The 25,465-nt window shown below is 53.5% G+C and overlaps 11 protein-coding genes across 11 annotated transcripts in view; 4 read left to right on the top strand and 7 right to left on the bottom strand.

Moving 5' to 3' along the window:
• Positions 1-649, bottom strand: part of BBA_01594 (uncharacterized protein) — a gene marked incomplete at both ends in the record, with an annotated part of 1,221 nt that extends 572 nt beyond the window's left edge. The window contains 2 exons of the mRNA XM_008596691.1: positions 102-481; positions 587-649. Coding sequence (XP_008594913.1) covers positions 102-481; positions 587-649 — 443 coding nt within the window. The remainder of the gene's footprint in view (positions 1-101; positions 482-586) is intronic.
• Positions 650-5,743: 5,094 nt separating this feature from the next.
• Positions 5,744-6,682, top strand: BBA_01595 (uncharacterized protein; the record flags this gene model as incomplete). The annotated part of the gene is made up of 1 exon (XM_008596692.1): positions 5,744-6,682. One exon carries the CDS (start codon positions 5,744-5,746, stop codon positions 6,680-6,682), a length of 939 nt encoding a protein of 312 aa, XP_008594914.1.
• Positions 6,683-7,672: 990 nt separating this feature from the next.
• Positions 7,673-8,377, top strand: BBA_01596 (uncharacterized protein; the record flags this gene model as incomplete). The annotated part of the gene is made up of 1 exon (XM_008596693.1): positions 7,673-8,377. The coding sequence occupies one exon, from the start codon at positions 7,673-7,675 to the stop codon at positions 8,375-8,377; it is 705 nt and encodes a 234-aa protein (XP_008594915.1).
• A 547-nt stretch (positions 8,378-8,924) lies between these two features.
• On the bottom strand, positions 8,925-10,862 carry BBA_01597 (uncharacterized protein; the record flags this gene model as incomplete). The annotated part of the gene is made up of 3 exons (XM_008596694.1): positions 8,925-9,954; positions 10,167-10,283; positions 10,336-10,862. 3 exons carry the CDS (start codon positions 10,860-10,862, stop codon positions 8,925-8,927), a joined length of 1,674 nt encoding a protein of 557 aa, XP_008594916.1.
• Positions 10,863-11,105: 243 nt separating this feature from the next.
• BBA_01598 (proclavaminate amidinohydrolase) lies at positions 11,106-12,662 on the bottom strand (the record flags this gene model as incomplete). The annotated part of the gene is made up of 7 exons (XM_008596695.1): positions 11,106-11,323; positions 11,407-11,629; positions 11,691-11,733; positions 11,783-11,804; positions 11,864-12,148; positions 12,236-12,326; positions 12,396-12,662. 7 exons carry the CDS (start codon positions 12,660-12,662, stop codon positions 11,106-11,108), a joined length of 1,149 nt encoding a protein of 382 aa, XP_008594917.1.
• An 808-nt stretch (positions 12,663-13,470) lies between these two features.
• On the bottom strand, positions 13,471-15,039 carry BBA_01599 (WD domain-containing protein; the record flags this gene model as incomplete). Its single annotated transcript, XM_008596696.1, has 1 exon — positions 13,471-15,039. One exon carries the CDS (start codon positions 15,037-15,039, stop codon positions 13,471-13,473), a length of 1,569 nt encoding a protein of 522 aa, XP_008594918.1.
• A 621-nt stretch (positions 15,040-15,660) lies between these two features.
• Positions 15,661-16,305, bottom strand: BBA_01600 (cornichon protein; the record flags this gene model as incomplete). Its single annotated transcript, XM_008596697.1, has 4 exons — positions 15,661-15,753; positions 15,809-15,875; positions 15,937-16,092; positions 16,202-16,305. 4 exons carry the CDS (start codon positions 16,303-16,305, stop codon positions 15,661-15,663), a joined length of 420 nt encoding a protein of 139 aa, XP_008594919.1.
• A 944-nt stretch (positions 16,306-17,249) lies between these two features.
• BBA_01601 (methionine aminopeptidase) lies at positions 17,250-18,618 on the bottom strand (the record flags this gene model as incomplete). Its single annotated transcript, XM_008596698.1, has 4 exons — positions 17,250-17,347; positions 17,403-17,949; positions 18,011-18,409; positions 18,475-18,618. 4 exons carry the CDS (start codon positions 18,616-18,618, stop codon positions 17,250-17,252), a joined length of 1,188 nt encoding a protein of 395 aa, XP_008594920.1.
• A 717-nt stretch (positions 18,619-19,335) lies between these two features.
• Positions 19,336-21,113, top strand: BBA_01602 (kynurenine 3-monooxygenase; the record flags this gene model as incomplete). The annotated part of the gene is made up of 4 exons (XM_008596699.1): positions 19,336-19,447; positions 19,517-19,734; positions 19,837-20,250; positions 20,310-21,113. The coding sequence occupies 4 exons, from the start codon at positions 19,336-19,338 to the stop codon at positions 21,111-21,113; spliced, it is 1,548 nt and encodes a 515-aa protein (XP_008594921.1).
• A 692-nt stretch (positions 21,114-21,805) lies between these two features.
• Positions 21,806-22,303, top strand: BBA_01603 (mitochondrial 37S ribosomal protein S8; the record flags this gene model as incomplete). Its single annotated transcript, XM_008596700.1, has 1 exon — positions 21,806-22,303. The coding sequence occupies one exon, from the start codon at positions 21,806-21,808 to the stop codon at positions 22,301-22,303; it is 498 nt and encodes a 165-aa protein (XP_008594922.1).
• A 456-nt stretch (positions 22,304-22,759) lies between these two features.
• On the bottom strand, positions 22,760-24,929 carry BBA_01604 (uncharacterized protein; the record flags this gene model as incomplete). Its single annotated transcript, XM_008596701.1, has 2 exons — positions 22,760-24,612; positions 24,710-24,929. 2 exons carry the CDS (start codon positions 24,927-24,929, stop codon positions 22,760-22,762), a joined length of 2,073 nt encoding a protein of 690 aa, XP_008594923.1.
• Positions 24,930-25,465: the final 536 nt, after the last annotated feature.

A 25,465-nucleotide genomic window follows, 5' to 3' on the forward strand; every position in this document is an offset into this window, starting at 1 on the left:
GCGGCGGCTTGCCGAGCGCGTTGCCGCCGCCACCGCCGCCACCGCCGCCGCCGCCATCGCCATTGTCCCAGACGCAGGCGACAGGCAGCGTGGAAAAGGACATGCCGCGGGAGACGACCTGCAGGACAAAGACGCCCGAGACGGAGGAGAGGGCGAGGTTGACAAACATGAGGAGCTGGCGCAGCCAGCGCAGGACCCAGTCGCGGCGGTAGTCGCCGACGAGGGCGAGGAGCGTGGCGTTGTGGGTGGCCATGGAGAGCAGGGACAGCATCCAGACGAGGAAGAAGTGGTAGGGCACGAGGGAGCCCATCTTGGCGAGGGCGACGGACTGCACGCCGATGCCCTGGACGATTTGCGAGTCGCTGAAGCCGTTGAGGAGCTTGCGCCGGACGGCCGAGGGGCGGCCGCGAATCTCGGCGAGGATGACGCTGGCGGAGAGGATGAGGGCGAGGCCGGCGGTGATGATGAAGGAGAGGAGGATCTGGGGAGGGGTGTGTAACAAAGGTTGGTTAGTCTTTCTTTCCCGATTTCTTCTTTTCTTCTTGTTGAAAACAAAACAAAAAAACAAGAAACAAAAAGAACATACGCCGGCGCCGGCAACTCCAGGTTCGCTGGGCGCCTGAGGAGGCGCGTTTGTGCAGTTGGTCATTTGCTATCGAGGAGAGAAGACGGGGGGGGGAAGGCAGGAGTGCGCGTGTTTCGAATCAGAGGTTGCAGAGAAAGCAAATACACCTTCAAGGAGAAAGGCGCAGCGTAGAAAAGAAGAAAATGAAAACAGGAGAGAGAAAATGGGCGTTGGACAGAACGCTGGGCGCAGAGTACGAAAATCGTGTTCAACAGCTTGGTTGCTGCACACGCCGCCAAAAAAAAGTTGGGTATTCCTTCAAAATTCGTGCAGTGCACCTTCAAACAATGACGTCGGTCTGCATCAGGGGTTCAAAAGGGTCCTCTCAAGACCCCTCCCTGTCGCGACCTCCTTGTTGGCGTCTCGGATTAACTGGCTGTGCGGCAACTGATTTGCTTGTTTTACACTCTGTAATCCGTACACTGCGCTGATATAATTATGGCCATTGAGCTAGTCATTGTTGACAGCAGGTTCCTGTAACAGCGCTATTCTTGGTAAATAAATAGTGGAAATGTCCTCTTGGCGCGGGTGCTGTCTGTTCCATCCTTTTTGAGTTTGCGGCAAATCTAGATTGGCGGGATAGTCTCGATAGATCTGTGCGGAACTTTGCTTCGCCCAATGTTACAAACGTGACTCTTTTATTTTGTAGTATTTTCTTCATTTAGAATTTTTGTCATCTTTGCGCTGACCATGCGTCTTGAAATACGCGCTCTGATTTTATTTCCAGGTTGCTGTGGATACATGGGCAGGCGGAAATCAAGGAAAATGATAAATGCATGCTTATTCTGACACGGCTTGCTATTTATGCCCAAGCCGGGTAATCTACCGTCTTCAACAAGTCTAATGCGTGATTGTTTCAAAATCCCGCGCAGCAAAGCAATATATCGTCAGCATTTATAGGGCCTTTGCTGCCGTTTCGGTGCTTGCTACAATTCTTGCTACAATTATAATCTTAATTTCGGCTGCACGCCTGTAACACGAGGTCGGCCGCCAACATTGCGCGCAAGGCTTCTTATATCAAATTGTTGCCTTTTGTCAAGATTGGGAAGATGATAATGTGCTCGACTCGTCACTTGGTGCACGGATTGCTCTGCAACAGTCCCCTGCTTGCTGAAGTAATCAACATGCCCATCTTTTATTTCGAGTAGTTTGTTTGTCGAATTTGGACATGCAATACTGGTAGATCAAGCTGCAGGGCTCAAATGTATGACCAGCGACGATCCCGCAGCTGGCACGTTTCTTTGCCGATTCGGCCCCAGTCAGTTCCAAGCCATCGAGTTAACGTCTTATTGACCGTCACCCGATTGCAACCCCATTCATCGCAAATGATACGTCATGTGCAATCGGTCGATCTCGGTCGGGGATTTACACAACATGGAATATTGCAATATCCGTGGGGAAGAGTTGGGGGCTAAAAAAGTCATTGAAACAAATTGGCTGCTCGCGGAACTGCAACGATGGGTTGTAGCCGAAATGGTAGATATCGAGTCAAATTGTCGGTGGACGTACCGTGAAGGTGCAGTTGAAGACGCATGCTGCATCTCGCCAGCAATGCCAGAACCGGCAGTGAAATGGGCGTTGTAGCGACTGTGAGGGGGGTCCAGTATGGCAAGTGCATTGATGATCGGAAAGCAGGCTGGCTGGTTGAACCCGTTCTCTGGTCATTGCTGGTAAAGACAATATCCTGTGTTCATTCCATGTTGAGCAGGTGACGGGTACTGGCACTCACTTGGTCAAGAGAGGAACAAAAAAAAAGCAACCATTGTAAGCGAGGCAGTTTTCTTTCTTTCTTTCTTCCTTTCTTTTCCCCCCCCTTTTTTTTTTTTTTTTTTTTTTTTTTTTTTTTTGACGAAAGAATATAAATATACGAGTGGATATCTGGGAATTGAGAAATGGTTGATACCTGAATACTCGAATAAATATTTCTCTTTGCGTTACTGGTAATGAGCAGGAATGAAAACATGCAACTTGGTTTAGAAATATGCACCACATGACTAGCGTAGCATGTCAAGGAAGCTTTGGAGCAGATGCATCTCTGTTGGTGGTACAGATCCTTGTCCTTGGCGGATAGGTTGAATTAGATGGACGGCAGTTGGTTCCAGCGCCTGTTCTATAAAAATGAGAAGTGGTCCCCGATCCCGGTTTTATGGGGGAGTGCCCCTTGAACGGGGTACGCCGACAAGAAAAGAAAGGGAAGAAAGGAAGAAGAAAAATTTGACAAAGGTGAGATTCCTTCGGCAGATGTCAACCGACCGTTTCTTTCGCGTCTGAGCAACAATTCGCCAACTCTCAACCTGTTCAGGTTACGCGACGTGGCACAGAGCCGACCGAGTCAGGTCTGGAACAAGCGATAACAGTCGCACAACGGGAGGCAGCAGCAGCTCGGACACAAGTATCATGTCAAGTTTTTTTTTAGCCTGACAAGAATGTTTGACAAGAAAGGGTATCACCAATGGAAGCATCACAGTTGCACAAAAAGTCTTTGGAGCATTGTTGGTGGTTCAACAAAGGGTTTGTTCATTGCAGGGGAGGGGGGGGAGGGGCGGGGGCAGCAGAGAGAGAGGCTGCAGAGCACAGACAGATGAGGAGGCTCCGCCTGGTAAAAACTGGTAGAAAAAAAAACTGATAATAACTACCAGTAAGCTTATGAATAGTTTGGCAACCAACACTTGGAGCAGGCGTGTTCATGTACAGGATTCAAGAGACAGATGTTTAGACTCTGAGAATAAAGAAGCAAGAGCGACTATAATATGCGTCATGGACGTAGTTGTGCGGTTTGAATCAAGATTCAGAAAAAAAAAGACACAGTAGCTGGGATGAACGTAGAGGAAATGCAGTTGCATGCATGAATCTGCGGGATTTGTATCAGGGTTGCTTGCTGCCTGCTTCCCATGGCGCGGCACGTACTCCGTATTCCGCCGGCTCCCGCTGTGCAACGCCTGTGCGACGTATTTGTTTTGCAAAGCCCTAGAGACGATAATTAACTCGCCAACTAATGCATGTGCAGAAATAAAAAGAAGGTGAAGCCAGAAAAGGTCTCAATTTCAGAGACAAAGACACAGACGCAGGCACGCCCCTCTCCCTCCCGAGCGGCGGCCTCCTTGAGTACCTACCTAATAAGCGAGTACATCAGACGAGTGTCAAGTGTGTTTGCAGGGGACGAGCCAGCCGGCATGTCGAGGAAACACGCGAGCGTCTGTCTTGGTGTTTTTTCTTTCCTTCTATTTTTGGTTCCATCATGCTACGATTTCCTTCTTCATGCGGCTATGCGGCTATGCATAATGTGAATAACTTATTTGTATTATTGCCAATTGGACAGGGACCGAAGAGACTGCCGATGACGGATTGAGTTGGCGCTGCTGCAAGGCAATCGTGGCGGCAGGGCAGCCCTGCAGGGGGTGTGAGGCATCTAATCTGGCGGGGGCTCAAAGCGAATCAGTCTATTGCAGTACATCGTACGTCTGCCGTTATCTAGGTACCTTACCAAGGTAGGTAAGGTAGGCAAGTAGCACCTGTGCTATTATATCAGCTTGGATGAAGTCAATGTATCTCGCCGCTGCTAAACGACTCACAGCCGTCGACGGCAGCCCATCGCCTAATTGAGACGGCCGCCGTTTGCTTTGCTTGCGGGCCGGCGTCGTCATGAGCACGTTTGCACGGATTCGACAGACACCAAACAGCTTTTCTTTCAATACAACATCAATTGAACGCCAACCATCCTCCCAGCCTTTACCCTAATCGAATGTATCGCCATCTACAACCACGCACACCTTTGCAAATCCACGACACGCCCTACAAACTCGCTTGCCGCTAGCCTCCGCCTCCCGCTCCACCCTTGCGGCACCACCTTCCATCCAACCCCATCTCTCCATTCATCTCGAGGCTCGTCCCCCGGAATGGTCTACTTGCTTGTTGGGCATAACTGCGTACGTCGTTGTCGCTGTTGGCATTCTTCACCCCTCGTCATTGGCTTTCCACAACCCTGCCCACTAGTCTCCACGGACCATGTACAACCTCGCTGCCTCGTATCGCGTCCACGCCCTCCCATCAAGTCCCGGGTCCATAGCATTGGACATGTCATGGGTCTCGCGTGCACAGAGAACGGATCTCAGCAGGACAAGTGCACAGAGCCGATATGAACAGGACAGGTGCACAGAGCCGATTCGAACAAGACAATTAGAAAGAAGAAAGAAAAGGGCATAGCGCGCAGCCAACATCCCTAAACTCGACTCTCAGGTGCCAGGCTCTCGATTTCAAGGGCAGCATACCAGGCCTGCCCCAGCAAGACTAGCCAGAGTACGTGTCTCACCCTTCGATGAAACACGCCCAATGATGCCAGAAACATGTACAGTCTGTGGCACGCAAGAAAACGCCAAAATATGACCGAAAAAACTACGGAGTACGATGCCCATAATTATTTTGATTCTTCTTTCCCGGCTCCAGACTTCTGACACCGCCGGGGGGCCCTCCCCACCAACACACCCGCCCTTTTCGGAAACCATCATCTCGACTCGACTGTCTTATTCTGTTGATGCCCCTGCGCCATCATGGCACACACGCTCTCACACTGCGCGTTGCCGCCGCTCCGCTCCGGTATCGACTTTTCCGCCCCAGTGCCTGCACGTCTTTGAAGTGTGCCCACCCCAGGTTTTACCCGTCGTCTTAGTCGCACGTTCTGCTCCTTGCTGCAGCCTGCCCGTCTTTTATTAAAGTCCAGATTCGCCTCCGATCCAGCTGCCTTTCTGCTGCCCACGAAAAACACGCTCTGTAACAGACACAATCCACTCACTCGAATAGCCGTCTTTCCAATCACTTACTTATTTCTTTCACTTCTATATTTATTCTCCATTCCTTCTCTTCGGTTTCTTCTCTTTTACCCTGTTGATTAGGCTTCCTTTGCTCTGCTGTCAATCCGCTCTACGAAGCCAACGCCCAATCCAACACCAAACATATCGCGTGCCGTCTCGATACAACAACCAACAACACTCAGGTTAGATAGCTCACCTGCAGTGCGCAAGCACCACGCACATTTACGTGCATTATCGCCCGCCGCTTCTACAGCACCTGTCGTTCATTCATTTATTGCCATCCCTGCTCACCATCTGTCCGGCCCCTCCAATGTCATCCTCGACCATGATTGCTCTGCCGAACCCTCCTGGCACTCACAAGTATCGCAAATCCAACGCCTCTGCAACCGAATACCCCAGTCCCGAGTCTGCTCATGACTCCTATCAGAGGCACTCTCATCACTATACACACCAGCCTCACTATCAACACCAACACCAACACTACCAGCAACAACAGGGCGCCCATTATCAACAGCAGCTGCATCAGCAATACCAACAACAACAATACCAACAACAACCACAACACCAACAATATCAGTATCGCTCAAGTCACTCGCGCCAGCATTCGCGTCAACTCTCGCAGCACTCTTTCACATCTCAGTTCCAGCCGTACCATCTGCCCTCACCGCAGTCTCCTTCAAGCTCCACGATGCCGTCGGGCATTGAACGCCTACCCAGCAATGTTCAGCAAAAGGTCTATAATGATCTAGACTATCAGTCTCTGATTCACTTGTCCAGCACGAACCGATATTTTAATCAGACAATCGAGCCTCAGAACATGGCTGATCCTGCCGACAAGGCTCAATTCGTCATGAGAGCCGCCAAGGACTTTCCACAGCACCGACCTAGTGAAAAAGGCCACGACTATAAGCCGGGAAACTTTGAGTGCTACGTCTGCTTCCGAGTCCGCACTCCCGAACACTTTGATATGCTGCAGCCCCAGCATGCCTACGTCGACCCCAGTGGACGCCTAGTGACTGATCGCGACCCTCAGCCTGGCCGAGACAAGCAAATTGCCCTACGACGTTTTTGCATCGAGTGCGGTGTTCGCGAGGGCCTCCATGTGCCTTTTGACTGCCTCACGACTCGCACTGGCCGCGATCTCTGGGTGTGCAAGTGCCGACGGATTTGGGCCAAGCCGGGCTGCCTCCGCTGCCCCGACTGCCGCGCTGACTGTCCCCTGCGACCCAAAAAGAAGTTTGGTTTCTAACAGACTTTCGTATTTATTTCATGTGTCTTTTTTTCATCTTTCAGATTGGTGGCGTTATCTTGCCATTGTGACTACCGATTGTTTCAACTTCTTACGCTGATCTCTTTACCGGTCTCGCTGGCCACGAAAAAATACCGGCGGCAATTACTCGGGGCGAATTTGGGCGGTCACTTGGGCGATTATTCGGAGCGATTACACGTGGCGATTAGTTTGGAAAGGAGAAATTGATATCCGTGGGACTGCATGCTTCTGGAAAGCTGCGCATTTGGGCTCTAATATGGTGTTTTCGGTTGGGTATTGTACTACGATGTGACACTATACAAACACGGAGTTGTGGAAGGGCTGATCTGGAAGGGTACAACTTGAAAATTGGGCTCAGGCACACTGAATAGATGGTGTCAAATTGAAATAACTATTCAACAATATCGAGTGGATTTGCTCGAATATGTATTCACAACGAAGAGGCAGCAGCTGCCTCTTGACTCGAGGTCAGTATCGATGATGCAGAGACAGCGTACGGCAAAGCTCTGCTACTTCAGGGTTGCTGTCGCTGATCTCAAAATGGTCGGCAATGGCAGCCCCGTTTGTAGAGCGAGAGTAATGAGCTGGAGGAATTTTGGTGGTACACAGTCAATCTCGTGTTGGTCGTGTTGTGGGTGGGGTTGTGAGACGCTGGTCAAGGAGCTAATCGGCTTTACTCGTGATGGAAATGAGGCAGACGAGTAAAAAAGATAAAACAACGTAGATGAAAATCTCACGAGCCCCAAGGACGTCAAACTGAGTGCTTCTGAGTGAATATACCCTGGTGGATGGGATGCGCCAAGGGACTCGAACGAAACTTGCTCTCTTGCACAGCAATTCGCTTACACCAGAGAGGCTGGGCTTTTTTTTCTCTGTCGAGACTTACTTTTTTTTTCTTTTTGCAAAATTATAATCTTGACACTCATTGGATCTCTGCAGGACATTTCGGTTAAACGGCAGACCACCACCATGCGTGAAGAGGTGTTGGTTGGCGACTGCGCAGTTACACGCGCAACGACAACTCGTCAAGAAATAGCCGCGACAATGGAAGGCGATGAGTGCGGGCTTGTTTGCAGACTACAGCAAGCCCAAACTGAGCGTCTAATGACAATTCAGGAAGCGACAATTATTCCCGACATTAATGCGTCTACTCCCGGCCTCGTTCCCGTCGATACGCCGCCTCCATCGGCCGTCACCGACCCCCCTGACGTGCCTCTCCTTCTCACTTCTTCCCCTGGCTATACCGACCCTCCTCTGTTCACTTTTCCCACTCCATTGCCTTCTTCTTCTCCTTCTTCTTCTTCTTCTTCTTCTTCTTTACAATACCCCATCTCGACCACAGACGCCAACTTTTCCCTCCTCACGCCCACCACCACCACCACCACCACTTCCGCCTCCTTCTCCTCCTCATCAGTCAAGCCCTTTGCCGTGCGACCCTCGCCGACCGGCGGCATGGGCGCATTCGCCACCCGCGCTCTCCTCCCTAACGAAGTCATCCTCGAAGAGACGCCCCTCTTTACGTCGACGCGAGGCGATTCCATATTCAAAACCTTTACCAGAGCAAGTCGCAAAAGGCAAAAAAAGGCAATGAAGCTCCACGCCAGCAGCCATTTTAAACTAGGAACGCCATACCTCCAAGCCGTCTGGGACACCAACAGGTATACACAAAAATGAGCTACTTTGATATTTTATTGAGAGTCGTGATAACTGACATTTTTTGACACACAGCTTCGCTATCAGCTCGTCGGAGGGAGGTTTGTTTCCGCTTGCCGCGCGCTTCAACCATGCGTGCGAACCGGCCAATAATGTGCATTATGCGTACGACGCGGCGCGGCGACGGATGCGGTTTTGGGTCGCGCCAGAAGGGGGAGGGGTCGCAGAGGGGGAGGAGCTGACAATTTGCTACGGGCGCGGCAAGACGCCAGACTTGCTGTACCGGTGGTACGGGTTTCGGTGCGGGTGCGGCGCGTGCGAGGGTGTGAGCGAGCAAGAGATGGACAGTTTTGAGGTCAGATGGTAGTTGGTCGGAGATGGGATTCTGAATGAAACTAATCATCTAGAAAGAGCTTTGGGCTTGAATTGGGTTGCTACTATTGGATACTTGGTCAAGATATGATGATTGTTAATTATACTTGCTTTTTCTTTTCCATGTCCTGCTTTTAGGTCTCCATCATCCGCGAAACATGTCAACCATGTACAAATGGAACGCTACACACATCAGTCAGTCTCTCCATCGAAACACCCTGCGAAGCCGTCCCCGATGGTCGTCTGGCTCAACAGTCGGCTCAAACACCCACGCGCCCGACTCGGACTTGGCCAGCGCGATGCCGTGGCGGCCCAGCTCGTCGAGTCCCTTGTGCGTATCTATCATGCCGCTTCCGAGGTGTAAAATGTCTGGATGAATGCAGCTAAACAGCATCGGCATCGAATCGCCCTTCCAAATCGCCACGTCGTCGCGGACGCTCGCTGAAATGGTGGCAAAGAGGTAGTAGAGACTAACAATTAGGCACAGCGGCGGATACAGCATCCAAAGCCACTTGACCTTGACAAAATTTGCCAGTTTCGTGGCACTCCCTTCGTAGCTTGTGCTAAAACTGTCTCTGAGCTTGCCATGCCGACGAAATTCGTTGCTGAGACTGAGGGTTAGCTGGTCCATCCATTCGGACATGGCCGGCAAGCCGTCATGAATGGCCTCAATCCAGTCTGAGGAAAAGTTGACGCGGCCTCCGTTGTCTTGGTACCAACCATTAGTCAAGTCGTCCATGAATCTGCGAATTGTTTCGACTGCCCGGGCCGAGATGGTGTACCGCGAATGCTCGAGCGTATTCATCTCGTTGGGCACATTGATGAAAACGTGTTCTTCCAGGTGAGCGTTCGTCTTCTTTTCTAGCTGTGTTTCATTCCACACAGATATGATTCTTTGACTCAGATGCCCATCATTCATGCTTGTATCATACGCTTTCATACAGACCCAGAGGGCACATTCGAAACCCTTTGAGTTTGTTTTTGACTTGTGCTCCGAGGCTCCGACGAGCTCGAATATCGACAGATACGCCGTGGTTCCCTGTTCTCTCAGCAAAGGGCGTTCCGTGATGGGTCGCACTTTGAACGCCTCGTTATCATCGCCACGCAAGACTTTGATCGAGGTATTCGAAGAAACATTATAAACACAGATCTCATCACTACACTCGATGAGGACGGTCTTGGGGGTACATTCTCCGCAAACAGCTAGCGAAGGGAAGATTGGCCAGCTGCAGTTCCCAGTAGAGCAGGTAGGCAGTAGAACCGGAATCTCATCTGCAATGATGCCTGTGTAGATGGCGGCTTTGGTTGAGAGTTGAAGAGTCAAGTCTGCGCACAGTTAGCAGACGACGCGTACAGAGGCAGAATGACCATACCTGTGCTCTAATCTCGCTGCTCAACATTATCCCAATAATCGCTTCGGAAATTCGCCGGCGCGGACCGCTCCGTCTCGTTTTTGAAGACGACCGGCTTCGGCACATAATCCACCATTTGTTGCGAAAACGTCTCGAAACCATGTGTGAAGAGGATAATGGCCGCACCAATACAAGATAGATGTCTGGTCACGCATCAGCAAGACGCCACAGGAATTCAAGAGTGTGTTCACCTACAGCCCCTTCATGCGCCAGATGAGCGCCGCGCTCCCCAAGAACCCGCGCGACGCCTCGTCAAAGAGCTTGAAATCCTCGAGCCTCGCTACAGTGTTTGTACGCCTCTGGTGCGTCTTGGCGACCCAGATCCAGGCGCCCTGCGCGATGCACGCCTCGACAACGTTGCCCACGCCCACGCGCGCAACGGTGACGAGCGCAATCACCACCATGTCGAGGTCGAGGGCACCGACAGGCGACAGCCGCGGCGCGAGCTTGCCGTCGTAGTACCACAAGATGATGACGAGGATGACGATGCTCAGGCCGCAGATGATGGCCGATTTGTACTCGTCGGCCCATGACTGCAGGGCAACGAGGTAGGCGTGCCGGCCGCGCTCGATTCTGCGGTGGATGAGGTGGTTACCTTCTTCGGGGACGTGAGAAGGCTCTTCGTCAGCGGCGCCGTCGTAATTGAGGGAGTGGCTGCGCGGCCAGGTGGTGATGCGGTCGATGTGCCGAGGTCGCCGTCGAGGTTGCATGGTGTTGGACATGGTGCGGATGGTGTGGTGAAATAGGATATAAGTATGGCAATGATGAAGATGGATCGATGAAAACGGCGGATCAGAAGTTAAATTAGACATGATGATGCACCTTCGGTTACGCGTCAAGAAGTTGACGGAAGGTGGCCTCCCGGAGCATGTACTTGCTATTTTACCTACGCTGGCTGGGTCAACCAACCACTGTGAAAGGTGCATCGCTCTTGGATGACGTGGTAAACAGACGATTCTATATTGCTAAGCCTTGACCGGTGCTTTGACCGGTGTAGACACCATGAGCTCGAGAATCGCAAAAGCAATCTCGGCAGCCGCCAGCGCCGTCGTCGCCGCATTATTATCATACGGCGGCGCAACCTCGACCACATCGCCCCCAATCACCTCTACTCCATCCAACCCAGCCAAAATGGTCAAAAGTTCCCGCGATGACCATCCTCCTGCCTCGGGCGTTCCGGTGGCTTTTGTTTTTCCTCAGTTATTAAATTTTTTTTTTTTTTTTTTTTTCCATCTAGACCAGTAGAATGCTAACGCAAAAACGTACCTGGCGCAAAGGCGGGGTCCAGCACGTCAATGTCGACGGAGAGGTAGACGCGCGTGTTTTGGACGCGCTGGCGGATTCGATCAATGATGCCGCGGACGCCGATAAAATCAATGTCGCGGGCGGTGATGATGTGGAAACCGCAGGTCTTGTCGTGGCGCATGTCGGAGGCGTCGGTGACTTGGGCGCGAATGCCGGCGTGGATGGACGAGTTGAGAATCAGGTTCTACATGGTCAGCGGAATGTCGATTCTTCATCTCGAGTATACATGGAAAACGACCATTTACCTCTTCGTGGGCGAAATGGAGAAAAGTGCCGTGGTTTAAAGCGCTGCTGTTGGTTAGGCTTAACTCGTGCCAAAGAAGCTTGGTGTACTCACGCATACTCGGAGATGCCACCGCCTGGTTTTGAATCATCAAGTGAGTATAAATAGAACCACACGTATCTTCGCAAAACTTACCAAGCTGTTTGGGGTTCCAGGTATCGACGTGACTGTCAAAATGAATCACCGACACCGGCCCCCAATGCTTCTCCGTCACCCGCAGCGCCGCCAGCGTCGTCGTGTGATCACCTCCGAGCGTGATAATCCTCGGCGCGCTCGTGCCATCACCACTCTTCGCCGGACGCCCCGAAATCTTTTTGTGCGCCGTTTCCAGCGTCCTGAGCGCGGCGCGGTTGTCCAGCCACGTCATCTTGGCGTCGCCGCAGTCCACAATCGTTGCCCAGTCATGCATCGCATCGCGCTCTACATTTGTTTTTTTTCTCATCATTAGAACATGATACGAAATTTCCAACAAGCAGAATGCCAAAGTGTATCACGGAGCAACAATACTGGTGTATACGCTGAGACCATACGTCTTTTGGTTGCTGCCCAGCCGAATGGCGGGAGGCCCGAACCTAGCACCTGGGCGTCCCGTGGTTGTCTAGGAAAGAAGAAAAAGCTGTTGAGTATCTGAAATAGATTTTTTTACACATGTGGATGCCCTGCTTACTGTGTCGTGCGGCGCCCCGAGAATCGCGATATCGTAGCGCAACTCCTCCGCTTTCTCGTCGCCGAAGCAGTTGGTAACGGGCATTGTCGCGAAGCCCGTCCCCGTCAGAAACGGCATCTGAGTAACGAAGCCATCGTCCAGGTCCACGCTCTCATCATTCAGCCAGAAGCGGACTTGTTGGGCGGCACCGGGATTGTTGTAGTCGTACGCCGAGAGCGCAAGGGCAGCGTGCGCCAACGAAGCCCAGATCGCGAGATATTGTCTCATAATGCTCAAAGGCGGGGGCATACAAAACTGAGGTGAATTTCAAACAACGTATGAAAATGCGAAAATTAAAGGCGTTAATACAAAAAGTCCAAGAGAAAAAAGAAACGGCACGGCTTGGGCGAAGTGGCGTTTGATTCATGAAGCTCTAGGCTGCGCTTGGCATGGTCGCTTCTCCGCAGGTGGATACGGCGCCCGACCTCTCACAGCATGTTGCACAATGAATAGTGATGACTGACTGTCTGTACACAAGCAGTTGAAACGTTTTTTAGACAATCTTTGTTGGTATAATCGGGCCTTTCCGAGCGTGGGGACGATCTGCACGATATGCAGGGTCACTTTGCATGCAGCTGTCGTGCATCATGCAGGGTTAGCAGCTCCGGGTATAGAACTGATGAAAAGATGACGTGCGGTAGAATGGCGTTTTATTTTTCTTTTTTTAGTATCACAAGAGCTGCAACCAAGACTCTGGGTCCATTATTTGTATGCATTCTTGGGTGAGTGTAGAAATGCAGCTTACACAACATCGAGCGGGCGTGGCTACGGCTGCTTTCTTCCTAGGACAGGATAGCGAGACGGACAGGCAGGACATATAGCTAAATGCCTAACGTTGGCGCGGTGTTGATTCCAGATTCGTGTCCAATCAGGCTCTGTTTTTCTTGTGTAAATTTGTATTATTGCGGCTTCAACAGCCACATCCATCTACAGAGTGCAAACTTCTTTTCCTCTCCCAGAAACAAAAGACCAAACGCCTAAAACACCCAATGATATGCTGCCATCGCTGTCTTCTTTTCTTCCTCTTCCCATCTTCTTAATCCCAATACTTAATTTCCCCATCCAGACCCGCCGTCACTACCTTGCTCGTCTCCTGCGGGTGCCACTTGACGCACGTCACCGCCTGGTTGCTCGCCTGAATTTTGTGATACATCTTGCACGTCTTCCAGTCCCAAAAGCACACGTACCCAGCAGAGTCTCCCGACGCCAGAAACTGCCCATCCGGGCTGCACGCGAGGTCAATGCCCAGCCCGGCGTTGTGATGACCGCGGTAGCTCTTTTTCCGGTTCTGCCGAAACTTGTCCGTGGCGCCAAACACCAGAATCTGATTATCCGAGCTCTGATACGCGACGTACTTGCCGCCGGGGTGCAACGCGGCGCGCGTCATCGGATACATGTCGGGTTCGGCAATATACTTGATGGGCACGGGAATGTTGTAGTCCCATGCACGCAGCGACTTGTCGTCCGACGTCGTCATGAAGCGGCGGTTCTGGTCCACAAAGACAATGGTATTGATAGCGGCGAGATGGTGGTCGTACTCCTGCACGATTTCCGTCGGCGGCGCCCGCACGTCGTACTGAATAATCTTCTTGTCCGACATGCCCGCGAGGAACTCGTGGCTGTGATCCGGGTCCGGGTTGAACTCGACGACGTGCGGCGTCTTGCCCGTGGTAAACTTGCTCACGCACGCACCCGTCTCCGTGTCCCAAAGCTTCATCATGCGGTCGTACGAGGCGGATAGGAACTGCGTGCCGTCGCGGTTGAAGCTCAAGCTCGAAATCGCCTTGCTGTGACCGGAATACGTCCGCAGAAGCTCCCGATCGTGGTACATGTCGCGGATGCGCACCGTCGTGTCCGCGCCGCCCGATAACAGCAAATGGCCCGACGCGGGCATGAAGCGTAGCGCTGTGACCGCGCCGCTATGGTCCCTCCAAACATACACCTGCTTCTTGGGGATGTAGTTCGTGACGCTGCCAACTTCCATGCGCAAATCAATATCCAGATCCTGCGGCACATGCATGTACGTCCGTCCTTGGTAGTCGCGCTCTTGTGTGCCGTTGAACGTCGTCGTCTCGTCGCCCAACTCCTCCACCTCTTTACGTCGCGCGAGCGAAGCCTCCGGCGCCTTCACCACCATACCACTCTCCACCACATCCTCATCCTCCTCCTCGACAATCTCGTACTCTTCGTCGCTCGCCAGCTGCTCGTTCTCGTCGACGACTTCGTACTCGGCCCGTTTGTAGCGCGCCCAGGGGCCGACGTAGCTGCCGGGACCTTCAGCAATCGTCGCGCTGCCTTTGCTCTCACGCGAGGCCCGCACCTGCGCGGCAGCCTCCTTGCGCTGGGCCACGGTCTGGTACTCGCGCTCGGGGCCGCCGCGTCGCTCGATGGCTCGGTGCTTGCTGCGAAACGTGTGCTCGGAAATAAACGTCTCCTCCGCCGTGCCCGTCAAGACGTTCTTTCGCTTGACGGTAGCCGAAGTCTCCTCCTTGAAGGGGTTGACTGGACCGACTTTGGGCCGTGAGAGGTCCTCTGCAGAATACTTGACCACGGCATGGTCTGGCCCGGCTTGCTCTCTTACGACCAGCGCATCCTGGGGCGCCATATTGGGCGGGTATTCCCCAAAATCTGCCATGGTCGACTTGGTCTTGGTGACGAGAACAAGTTCAAGATTGCAGGGCTGCCACGTAGAATATATACTAGGTAGGTTGATGGTTGGGAAGGAGACTTCTGACAGAGGTTCGGTATGCGATCACGTGACCCACTTTAATGGTTGTGATGCAAGTGTTCCAAGTCTATCTTTGCACGACGCGATCAAGCCGACTACAAGTCCTTTAGGAAGAAAAGAATTGGATGTGGTACAAAACATCTCATTAGCGGTGCTGCAAAATAGGAGGCCCGCCAAGATTCTCGAAGAAAACCGCCGAGGCTTCTTCCAAGAGCGAACGCTCAATCTACAAAATGGGCTATCAACTCCAGTTGATAGCCCGTGCCAAAGCCAAGTGACATATCCCAAGCCCGTAAACCTTGCAAATCCTTTCTATTCCATCCTAGCATCAATTCGTCATGTCTTGACCCACAAGAGCAAACCACGAGGAAGCCAAATATTAATCGCGCGCCTGTGCATAAGAAACCACCAGGGCCGACTGTACATGGAGGGGCGGGTGTCGCCTTTCCGGATATCATTACAAGGTGTCCTGAGTCGTTCATGGAGCCGCTAGAGCCTTTATGCGGCCTCGTCGCGGATAAGTGCAACAATCATGCTGTAGAGGTAGAAGAAGAACATGAGCAGGTGGAAAGCGAGCTTGATGAAAGATTCCTGTCGTGGGATTAGCAATGCTCGCAGGGTACAATTCCGCAGTAACAAGTCGTACCTTTTTGTGGACGTTGAGCTTGCGGAAAATTTCGGTGGCGTCAAGAAGATGGGTGTTGTCAACGATCCTGAGGGGCCATTTAGCAATGATCTTGAGAGTGGGCCAAAAGGCATCAGCACAGAACTTACTTCTTGATATTCCAGGCAAGAAGAGGCAGGTTGAGAATCAAGGGCAGCCAGTAGCCGTTGATCAGAAACAGGAAGGTGAGGAAACCATGGACAGCAGCTTCGGGGATTATGTAGGTGTTGAGGCGGTTGCAGAGGTCAATGGGGTTGATGTAGTCGCTGAATTGACAAAATATGATTAGCCGGATTCCTCAAAGCTCGCCGTACGGCAGCAAGAGCTTGTCGCGCGGATGTTTGGGCCCAATTAAGCGATGGCAGGGCAACATACCACTCCAAATCACTGTACATGATAGTGAAGAAGACCTGCAGAAACAGGTTGACGGCGTTGATCAACACCGACAGCAGAAACAGCCATGCTTCGCCGGACATCATCGTGACGTGTGTTTCTGGTAGCGGGAAGGAGTCGGGTACGTAGAGGAAGCAAAGTCGAAGCTTTCTGCAGCTTTGCCTGGAGAGGAGGGGACGGCCGGAGGATGTCGTCAGCGAACTGCCTAGCAGCTTTCGGTAAGGGCAAAGGCGTTAGTCGGAGCTTCCGGGGTCCCGTAGCGGTGAAGTCAGAGCCAGCAAAGAGGAAAAATGAGGGGATTTACTTGAAAATCCGTTTGCGCTGGAGCTAGATAGATGGGACACGGGGGTGCGCGCCGTTGTTGGTGAGAATTGGGGAGTCAGTCGTGGAGAGGGGAGGAGAGGAAGAAGAGCTTTGGGGGGTTGGCTGGCAAGCTGGCTGTCAAGACGGCAAGGCGGGTTTGGTGGGGAGGGAAGGAAGGTTGAAGAGTGGATGCGACGATGGCGATTTTTTTTTTTCTCCTGGCCTGCACCTTGCGAGATTGGCTTTCGGTGGTGGCAAAGGCTGGGCCAGTGAGAAGCCAGGCCCTACAAAAGGGCCGCGCAGGGACCAAAAAGATGCTGAAGTGACGCTGCAGCGTGCTGTAAGCTGGCTGGTCAGCCCGCAATTCAGTGCCCCAGTGCCCTGTTGGTACAGGCGGATGCTGCTACTGTTAGCGGCCGTTGGACGACTCATGTTCTGGCCCAAGAGGCGTTGGGCATGTGATTGAAACTCTCTACCTACCTCTACGGCTACCAATGACGAGCTCACGAATATCCAACACGGTCGGTAGGCAACAACAAATACGATACTCAGCAATCGTAGTTATCTGGATTTGTATAATCTGTGGAAGTCCACCTTGACTCGCCACATCTCTCGTTACTCGACTTGGCCGTGGCCAATTATGCTCATCTGCAACGCCGCCAACACCTCGCTTTTCAATGCAACAAGTTCTTTTCTCAACTTCAATCGCTACTTGGTCATGATTTAATTACGCCGCTGTAGGCATGGGAATCGCACCGCCAGGAGAGTTTTCGTTTCTCGCCGTCAGCACCTCGACGCCGTCTTCTGTTACCAGCAAGGTATGCTCTGTAGTTAAACGTTAGCTGCCTGCCACTCAAATCAAAGGAAAACATCTTCTTACCGAATTGAGCGGTGCGCTTGCCATCGATCGTCGTGCTCGTCCAGTTATCCGGCCACGTAATGTCTCGGTACTTGCCCAGCGCAATCATGGGCTCAATCGTAAACGTCATGCCGGCCTTGCACTCGCCAGGTGTCTTGTTCTTGGCGTAGTGTGGTACGTTGGGCGGGCAGTGAAACAATTTGCCGATGCCGTGACCGCAGTACGTGCGAATGACGCTGCATTCCTTGATCTTGGCGTGCTTTTCGATGATGTTGCCAAATTCGCGAATCTGCACACCGGGCTTGACGGCCTTGATGGCCTCGTCCAGGCACTCGCGGGCCGCTTCTACGACGCGCACATTGTCCGGGTCTGCCTTGGCGCGGTCGCCAATGTAGTACGTCTCGTTCAGGTCGGCGTGGTAGCCCTCGTGGTACAGGGTCACATCAATGTTGAGGATGTCGCCGTCGAGTAGGATGCGCTTGTCGGGGATGCCGTGGCAGATGACCTCGTTGACCGACGTGCAGCAAGATTTGGGAAAGTGGTTGTAGTTGAGGGGCGATGGATACGACTGGACCCAACGTCAGCAATTTGCGCGCAACAAGAGCGCTCAACGTCTCTGCGAAACTCACCTTGCGCTCGACGCAGGCTTTGTGTACAATCTCGTCAATGTAGTCGGTGGTGACGCCGGGGACGGCGGCGGCGGCGGCCAGATCGAGGACCTCGCGCGCAAGCTTGGCGACCTTGCGCATGGCTTCTATGCCCTTTGCATCGAGAATCTCAAACTTGGTGCGGCTGCTGAGCGAGCGGCTGTACTTTGGGTTGCCGTCCTCGGACCAGACGGGGTGGGGGATCGATCGCGGGACAGTGCGGTGCTCGGAAAGAGGGTAGACGGGTCGCAGTTTGCCGGCAAATGGAAAGCTCGGAAAGGGATTGTAGAAACCGGTGGCTGGATCTGGTGAGATGGCTTTCGGGGCGAGCAGGTGGTGCAGGATATTACTTTGAGATTTGTGCATGGACTTGTGCGTGCCCTGAGAACGCTGTTAGCATGGCAATGCTTGGGTTGGGACCAGACAAATATTCGCGTATGGCGTACCCAGCTTTTCTTGAAGCAGTCCTGGGAGCAAAAGAAGCAGTCCTTGTTACCAAGCTTGAGGCAGGTTGGGCACTGAAGGGTGCCGGCGTCATTGTCGCAGTCGACGCCAAGGCACTTTTTCTTTGCGGGGGGTTCAGCAGCCATGGCGGGCGGCTGTGGGTGTGGCAGATTGAGATGCAATGAAGCGGGAGAAAGGAATGAAGAAGAGTTGGCAGATGGTACTAAAATCACGAATTGAGCTGTTGCGGTAGAGGAAGTGGTGGCGGCGATGGACGTATAAAGTCCAAGGTGGTGAGAGCCAGTTTAGTTTTCTGCCAGACTTTTCTGCCTATCCGTACTTTTTTTTTTTTTTTGTCTTAATCTTTGACTTGCACGGCAGAAGCTGAGAAAGCAAAATCAGGTGCTTTCATTCGAGCTAAGTCTCACTGAGCGTAGCGCAAAAAGTCGCGTGCTGAGCTGGAGAAGGTGGGCTGGCTGACTGACCAAATTAGCGTTTTAGGGGACCTCGCGTGCCCCGTTACTGCCTTTGCCGCTGTGAGGCGCTGGAAAGCATCCAATCCAGCCTCTGAAAAATTGTCAAAGCCCACCAAAAGCCCGCCAACACCCGCTGTACTTCTGCTGTACCTGAGTCACGGCCTCGATTCGCCTCTTTATCTGATGACTTGACCGGTCTAGGCGCCGATTCCCTCGGCTTCTTGTTTTCCTCTTTCCCTCGTCCAAAGAACCAACACATTTTCCCTCCCGGGGTTCCCGATTTCCTTTCATTTGGCAGAGTTGTATCCTCCTGTAGCTGGGGCCTCTGCCTGTTTCGAGTCTCTTTTCAACTTCAAGACTCTCTCGCGCCGTCAGCATTCAGGTACCATGGCACCGCCGCAGAAAATGGTCATAGTGGGCGCCGGCCCGGTTGGCTCACTGGCCGCCCTGTATGCAGCTCGACGAGGCTACCAAGTCGAGGTGTACGAGTTGCGACCTGGTATGTAGGCTGAGACAATTGACAAAAATATTTATCCAGTTCGCCTATTCATATTCTGACATTCGCCAGACCTCCGGGACCCCCGCATCGTTCCCCTCAACTTTACAAAGTCCATCAACCTCGCGCTCTCGGAGCGAGGCATTAACGCCATCCGCCATGCCGATCTGCCGGATCTGCTCCAGGATATTCTCGGAGCCTGCGTGCCTATGCGCGGCCGCATGATTCACGGCAAGAAGCCTTCTGGAGCCTTGTATGAAGTGCCTCAGGATTTTGACATCCACGGCCGAGTAAGTTTGCTGCCACTGCCCGGTCGCCGCTTTCATTTCATGCAAAGGCCGAACTAACCCCCCCCCCTTCCGGTTCCCCGGCTAACAAGACAAAACCCGCAGTGCAATCTAGCCATGGACCGCGGCGCTTTAAACGCCAGGCTCCTGGACGCTCTTGAGGATCTGCCCAATGTCGAGCTCCTTTTTAATCACAAGCTCACCGGCGCCGACTTTCGCAAGCGCAAGGCCTGGATCGAGAACCGGGACCGGCTCTCGCCGAGCGGCCGCCCGCGCGAGATGGAGATTGATTTCGACATCATGTTGGGCGCCGACGGCGCGCACTCGGCGGTGCGCTACCACATGATGAAGTTTTCGCGCATGGACTACCAGCAGGAATACATTGACACGCTCTGGTGCGAGTTTCGCATTGAACCCGGCAAGGCGCGGGCCGACGGCTCCGAGACGTGGAAAATCTCGCCAAACCATTTGCACATCTGGCCGGGCAAGGATTTCATGTTTATTGCGATTCCTAGCGAGGTGAGTTGATGCTGCCAGACTTGAATGTCATCACTTGCCCGTTGCTGACTCTCGCATAGGACGGCTCATTCACCTGCACGCTCTTCTTACCGGCCAACTATTTCGCAGAGCTCGAGGCCGACCCCTCACAGGTCCCGAGTTTCTTTGATGTCCACTTTCCAGGTGTGAGAGACCACATCTCCGACGCCTCTCTCGTCGAGGCCTTCAACACGAACCCGCACCTGCCCCTCATCAGCCTCAAGTGCAAGCCTTACCACTTTGGCTCTTCGGGCGTCATTATCGGCGACGCGGCGCACGCCATGGTCCCATTTTACGGACAGGGCATGAACACGGGCATGGAAGACGTCCGCATCCTATTTTCCATCCTCGATAAGCATGCGGCCCAGCTCGCCGAGACCAACAACCCGCTCGTCGGCGATTCCGCGTCCGACTCGGACGAGGACGAGGAGGTCTCTGCCGCCGCCGCCGCCTCCGAGCAGGCACATGCGCAGGCACTCGCTGAGTACTCGGCTACGCGTTGGGTCGACGCCTACACTATTAACGACCTTGCGTTCCAAAATTACGTTGAGATGCGCACATCGCAGTCGGTCGCGTACAAGCTCCGCAAGTCCTTTGAGGAGTTCTTGTCCTATCGCCTCCCGTGGCTTGGGTGGCAGACAAAGTACTCGCTCGTCGTGTTTAGCAACCGTCCGTATTCCGAGTGCGTGCGCAGAACAGACAGGCAGGGCCGGGTGTTGGGCCGGCTGCTTGCCGGGCTGGCGACGAGCCCGTTCCTGGCGGCGGGTATCTTCGTCGCGTATAGCTACCGCAGGCCGCTCAAGGAATTGTGGCACAATGCCGTCGCTATATGGCAAATGATGTAATATAGAAATCTTCCAAAAAGCCTTGGAGATTTTGTGTTTGGATTGCATCTCATGGCTAATCCATTCAGAAATTGTACAATATAATTCTTCAATAGAGCACCACTGTTAGCACTTTGCCTTTTTTTTTTTTTCAACTGCCCTAGATCTAGAAATAATTTTCTTGAAATCACTCGTTTATACAGAAGTGAGTTAATTTCATGCATCCTCTATGATTAAACTCGCGGACAACTGACATTGTCGTTGGTTTTGACCACGACCAGCTTAGTCATCCACTCGGGGTGTCCCAAGAAATTTTGGCGGACCCTGCGAGTGAAGGACATGCGACGACATCCTTTCTCGACCTCTGCCACCGTGCCATTGAAGCTGCCCACGAAAGTAACGCGGCGCAAAAGAAGTCGCTCAGAGCCCACAGCGGAAGCTTTAGCCGACCCCGGCAACATATACGCCAGCCGACACTGAATCGGCGAGGACCGCGCGAGCCGTCCCGAAGCTCTGCAGATCAGGAGACCACCGCCGGGGCACACGTCAACCCACAAGCTTGCCGCCAACATTGTCCAAAAGACGCTCGAAACGTTTTGCTTTGATCATTGAAGCCGAGATTCGGCGGCTTCTCACAGTCCATCAATCGACACATTTTCTACATCACCACGAACATCTACATACACACACACACACACACACAAACATCCAGCATGTCGTTCAAGACGCTCGTCGACATGTGCTCGCACCTCCAAAACGCCTCCAAGGCGCGCCTCGGCCTCACCTCGTTCCGGTCCTCCAAATCCAGCATGCGCCTCGCCACCGCCCTCCACCGCGCCGGCTTTCTCTCCTCCGTGTACCGCGCGGGCCCCACGCCGCCGTCGGCCGAGGACATGCTCACGCGGCCCATGGAGCCCATCACGACGGCCAACGTCGCGAGCCGCCGGCTGTGGCTGGGGCTCAAGTACTGGGACGGAAAACCCGTGCTGGGCGCGTGCCGCGCGCTGAGCACGCCGGCGCGGCGCGTCACCGTCCGGCCCGAGGAGCTGGCGCGCGTGGTGCGCGGGTTTCCGACCAAGCTGGACGCCGGCGTCATGCAGGGGCTGACGCTGGGGGAGTGCTTGTTCTTGGACACGAGCGAGGGCGTGCTGGAGGCGAGGGAGGCGCTGGCGAAAAAGGTGGGCGGCACGATGCTGTGCAGGGTGTCGTAGTTTGGAGGAATGGCGTCAGTCGAGGCAGGGAGGGGGGGGGGATGGAGGAGAATGTGAGGAAAAGTTTAGCGAGGACAGATGGTACTGGGGCAGCACAATTTCATCATGTATCATAGCTGTTACAATTACAAGATCAGCAGGTCATTCATTGTACGAATAGATATCAACATCAAATACACCATGCATCACACTACAAACTATTCACAAACACTGCATGGCAGCACCGCGTGAACAAGTAGGCATGCAACGGCTTGATCCAATAATCGCTGAAATCGCTTGGTATTAAATAGATGGTACGTCGCTGTGTCTAACAGAAATATTTTACAGTATGAAACTCCAGTCACCAGAGCCCGGTTGATGTATCGCCAGACTCCAGAGAATAGCTGTCTGCACGACACAGCCCAGCCCAAAAAGAAGAAGTGTATGGTACCACAAGCAGTGAGGCCCCCGTTTGCTCTACGCGGCCGTGTCAGCATCCTTGCCGACGACCTCGTCGGTCGCCTTTTCGCTGTGCTCGGGAGTGGTTTCGGCAAGTTTCGAAATGCTAGACGCGGGCTCAATGTCGGCGACGCTGTCAACCTTGTCGACATGGCCGTTGCCAACAATACCCCCTTTGATGGTGAAGTTGTTAATGCCAGACTCCACGGGCTTAGCGATATCAATGAAGCTATTGCAATGCTCAGGGTCCGCGTCCTCGGCGACTTCAATGGCCTCCTCAGCAGTCTCGACCTGAGCGGCTTCAACAGTGGCCTGCTCGAGAGATGCTGGTTCTTCGTGCGTGGGGGGTTCTTCAACGGGTTCATCGATGGGATTATGCGGAACGAGTGTCCCTGCATCAGCGATAAGCTCGGGTTCCTCAATGTGACCAACAGGAGCTGCCTCGTGCTCCTCTTCAGGTTCGAGTTGGGTATCTTCAACAGTTTCACATTCCTCAATATATTTCTGGACGTGCTCCTCGGCAATATCGTGCTCAGCTTCAGGTTCAGCCTCCAGCGCCCGGTCTTCAATAGGCGCATCCTGAACGTGTTCTTCCGCTTCAGGCTCAGTCCCAGCCTCAGGCTCAGCCTCGGTCTCGGGTCGTTGTTCAGTTTCGAGCTCAGTCTCAGACGCTGGTTCTTCTTTTGGCTCCTGCTTTGACTCCTCAATTTCGAGATCTTTAAGCTTGTCGGCCAGATTGGAGACAGTCGTATCAGGGACAGCCTTGGAGGCAACGGCGGCAGCACCAGCGGCAGTAGCGGCAGCTGCGGGTAAAGCGGCCGCCTTCGCCACAGTGGAAGCCGTCTTGGCTGCAGGCTTTGCGTGTACCTTTTCGGCCCGAGATGTGGCTTCCCTAGAGCGGGCAACAGATCCGGCACGACGGGGCACTGGGCTCTTGGATTTACGCTTAATATTCTCGACGCCAACGTTTGAAGTCCGCGGCGTAGGCTTCTTCGGAGGAGTGGAGGGAGCACCCTTTTCTGTCGTCTTGCTTGAGGATGCTGCGGTAGGACGCATCATACGCGCAAGGAAGCCCTCGTCAACATGACTCTGTCTTTTGTTCGGCATTGACTCTTGCGCCGCCTTGTTGATGGGGGGGACTCCAAGGCTTGGTCGCTGGCGGTTCACGACGGAATTCTTACTATTCACGGGCTTCGACGCAGCAGAAGCGCCAACAGCATGTGTGCTGGCGGACTGGGGAAGATTCGACTGTCGACTTGCTCCGCCCTTGTGGGCAGAAGCAGCTGTCGGAGCCATCAGCGACGATGGCAGGTTGACAGGCTTCGTGGGAGATTTTGGCTTGGGCTTGACAAAACCCGTGCCATTGGCGCCAGTCTTGACAGAAGCTGGCTTCTTGATAGGAGTGGTGCCGCCGGTGGCTCTCGTTGATGCGACAGGCTTGTTGCCGGGTCGCTTCGTAGGTTCCGTTTTGGATGCTGCGGATTTGGGAACTGTTTTGGAAGCTGATTTGGAAGCTGTCGTGGTGGGACGTGGAGTGGTAGGCTTGACTGGAGCCGCTTCCTTGGCTTTGGCCGGAGAACTGCTCGCCGCTTCGGAGATGTTGCTGGGCTGCTCGACGGCGGTCTCGGCAGCATCCGGCGCCTCAGGGATAGACTCGGGAGCCGGGGTTCTGACTGAATCGTCTTGAGTTGACATTTTGCTTCTGGAGCGGTAGAGACTGGGCTCTGTGTCGTTGCTGAGACGTCGTCGGGAGACGCTGGATTCGCCGCTCTGATCGCGTTTTAGTCCCACGCGGCCGTCTTTTTCTACGGCGACAAAGCTAGTTCTGATTTTGGAGAGGGGTCTGGGAGCTTCGGAGGTGGCTGAAGCTGCTGTTGTAGAGGTTTTGTTAGCGAAATGTAGCACAGTAAATCAGAGTTTGGTAGCGCAGCACGCGAGCAGCCGTCTCTGCGCCACAACCGAACCAACAAGATAAATACCCAGCTACCGACGCTATCGTGAGATAATGGCACTTGTCGCGGGGTATCGATTGGTAGTGGAGGTAGAGCAGGCGCTGCTTGCGTGGGCGGCCAAATGGGTGGTGGTGGTGCTGGGGTGAGCCACCTGTTGGAGAGCGTCCTCTGCTATCGGGCGGGCTGGTATCGCCTTTGCTTTCAAACATGGCACGCAGGTTCTTGACCTGGCTCATGACGACGGTGGTAGACGCGGCGTCCTCGCAGGGACCCGCGCGTTGGAAGCCAGAGGAGGCGCGATTGTAGGTATCCGGTATGCGGCAGGTATTGTGTTGTATTTGGGAGTGGGCACAGGCAGGGAGATGAGGGGAAGAGGTGACGTTGACGCCAGTAAACGGTCGGATCCAGGTAAATAGAGTTTAAGCCTACCAAGATGAAAAGATGGACAGATGACAGGAGGGAGCGTTTCAAGTTCCAGACAAGCTTCGAGAGCAAGGTAAGGGATGCAGGGCACGGAGAAGCGGCAGTGTGTGTGGGAGCAGTTTTGGAGTTGGGTATCCGTACAGCGCGGTGAGATGCGGCACGGTGGGTGCAGCAAGCTGCAGTCGAAAATATACTTGGTAATAATAATTTTACCGTATTCACCTGTGAGCCGGATACAAGGTGACGCGCCTGGACGCGGGTCAACACTCAACAGGCACCAGTAAAAATCAGGGGTCGCTCAGTTGAGGCACCAAAGGAACCACCGAACTAGGTAGGTGGCCAACTTGAT

This window comes from Beauveria bassiana (assembly GCF_000280675.1).
Source record: "Beauveria bassiana ARSEF 2860 unplaced genomic scaffold BBA_S00003, whole genome shotgun sequence".
In the NCBI taxonomy this organism is placed as follows: Eukaryota; Fungi; Ascomycota; class Sordariomycetes; order Hypocreales; family Cordycipitaceae; genus Beauveria; species Beauveria bassiana.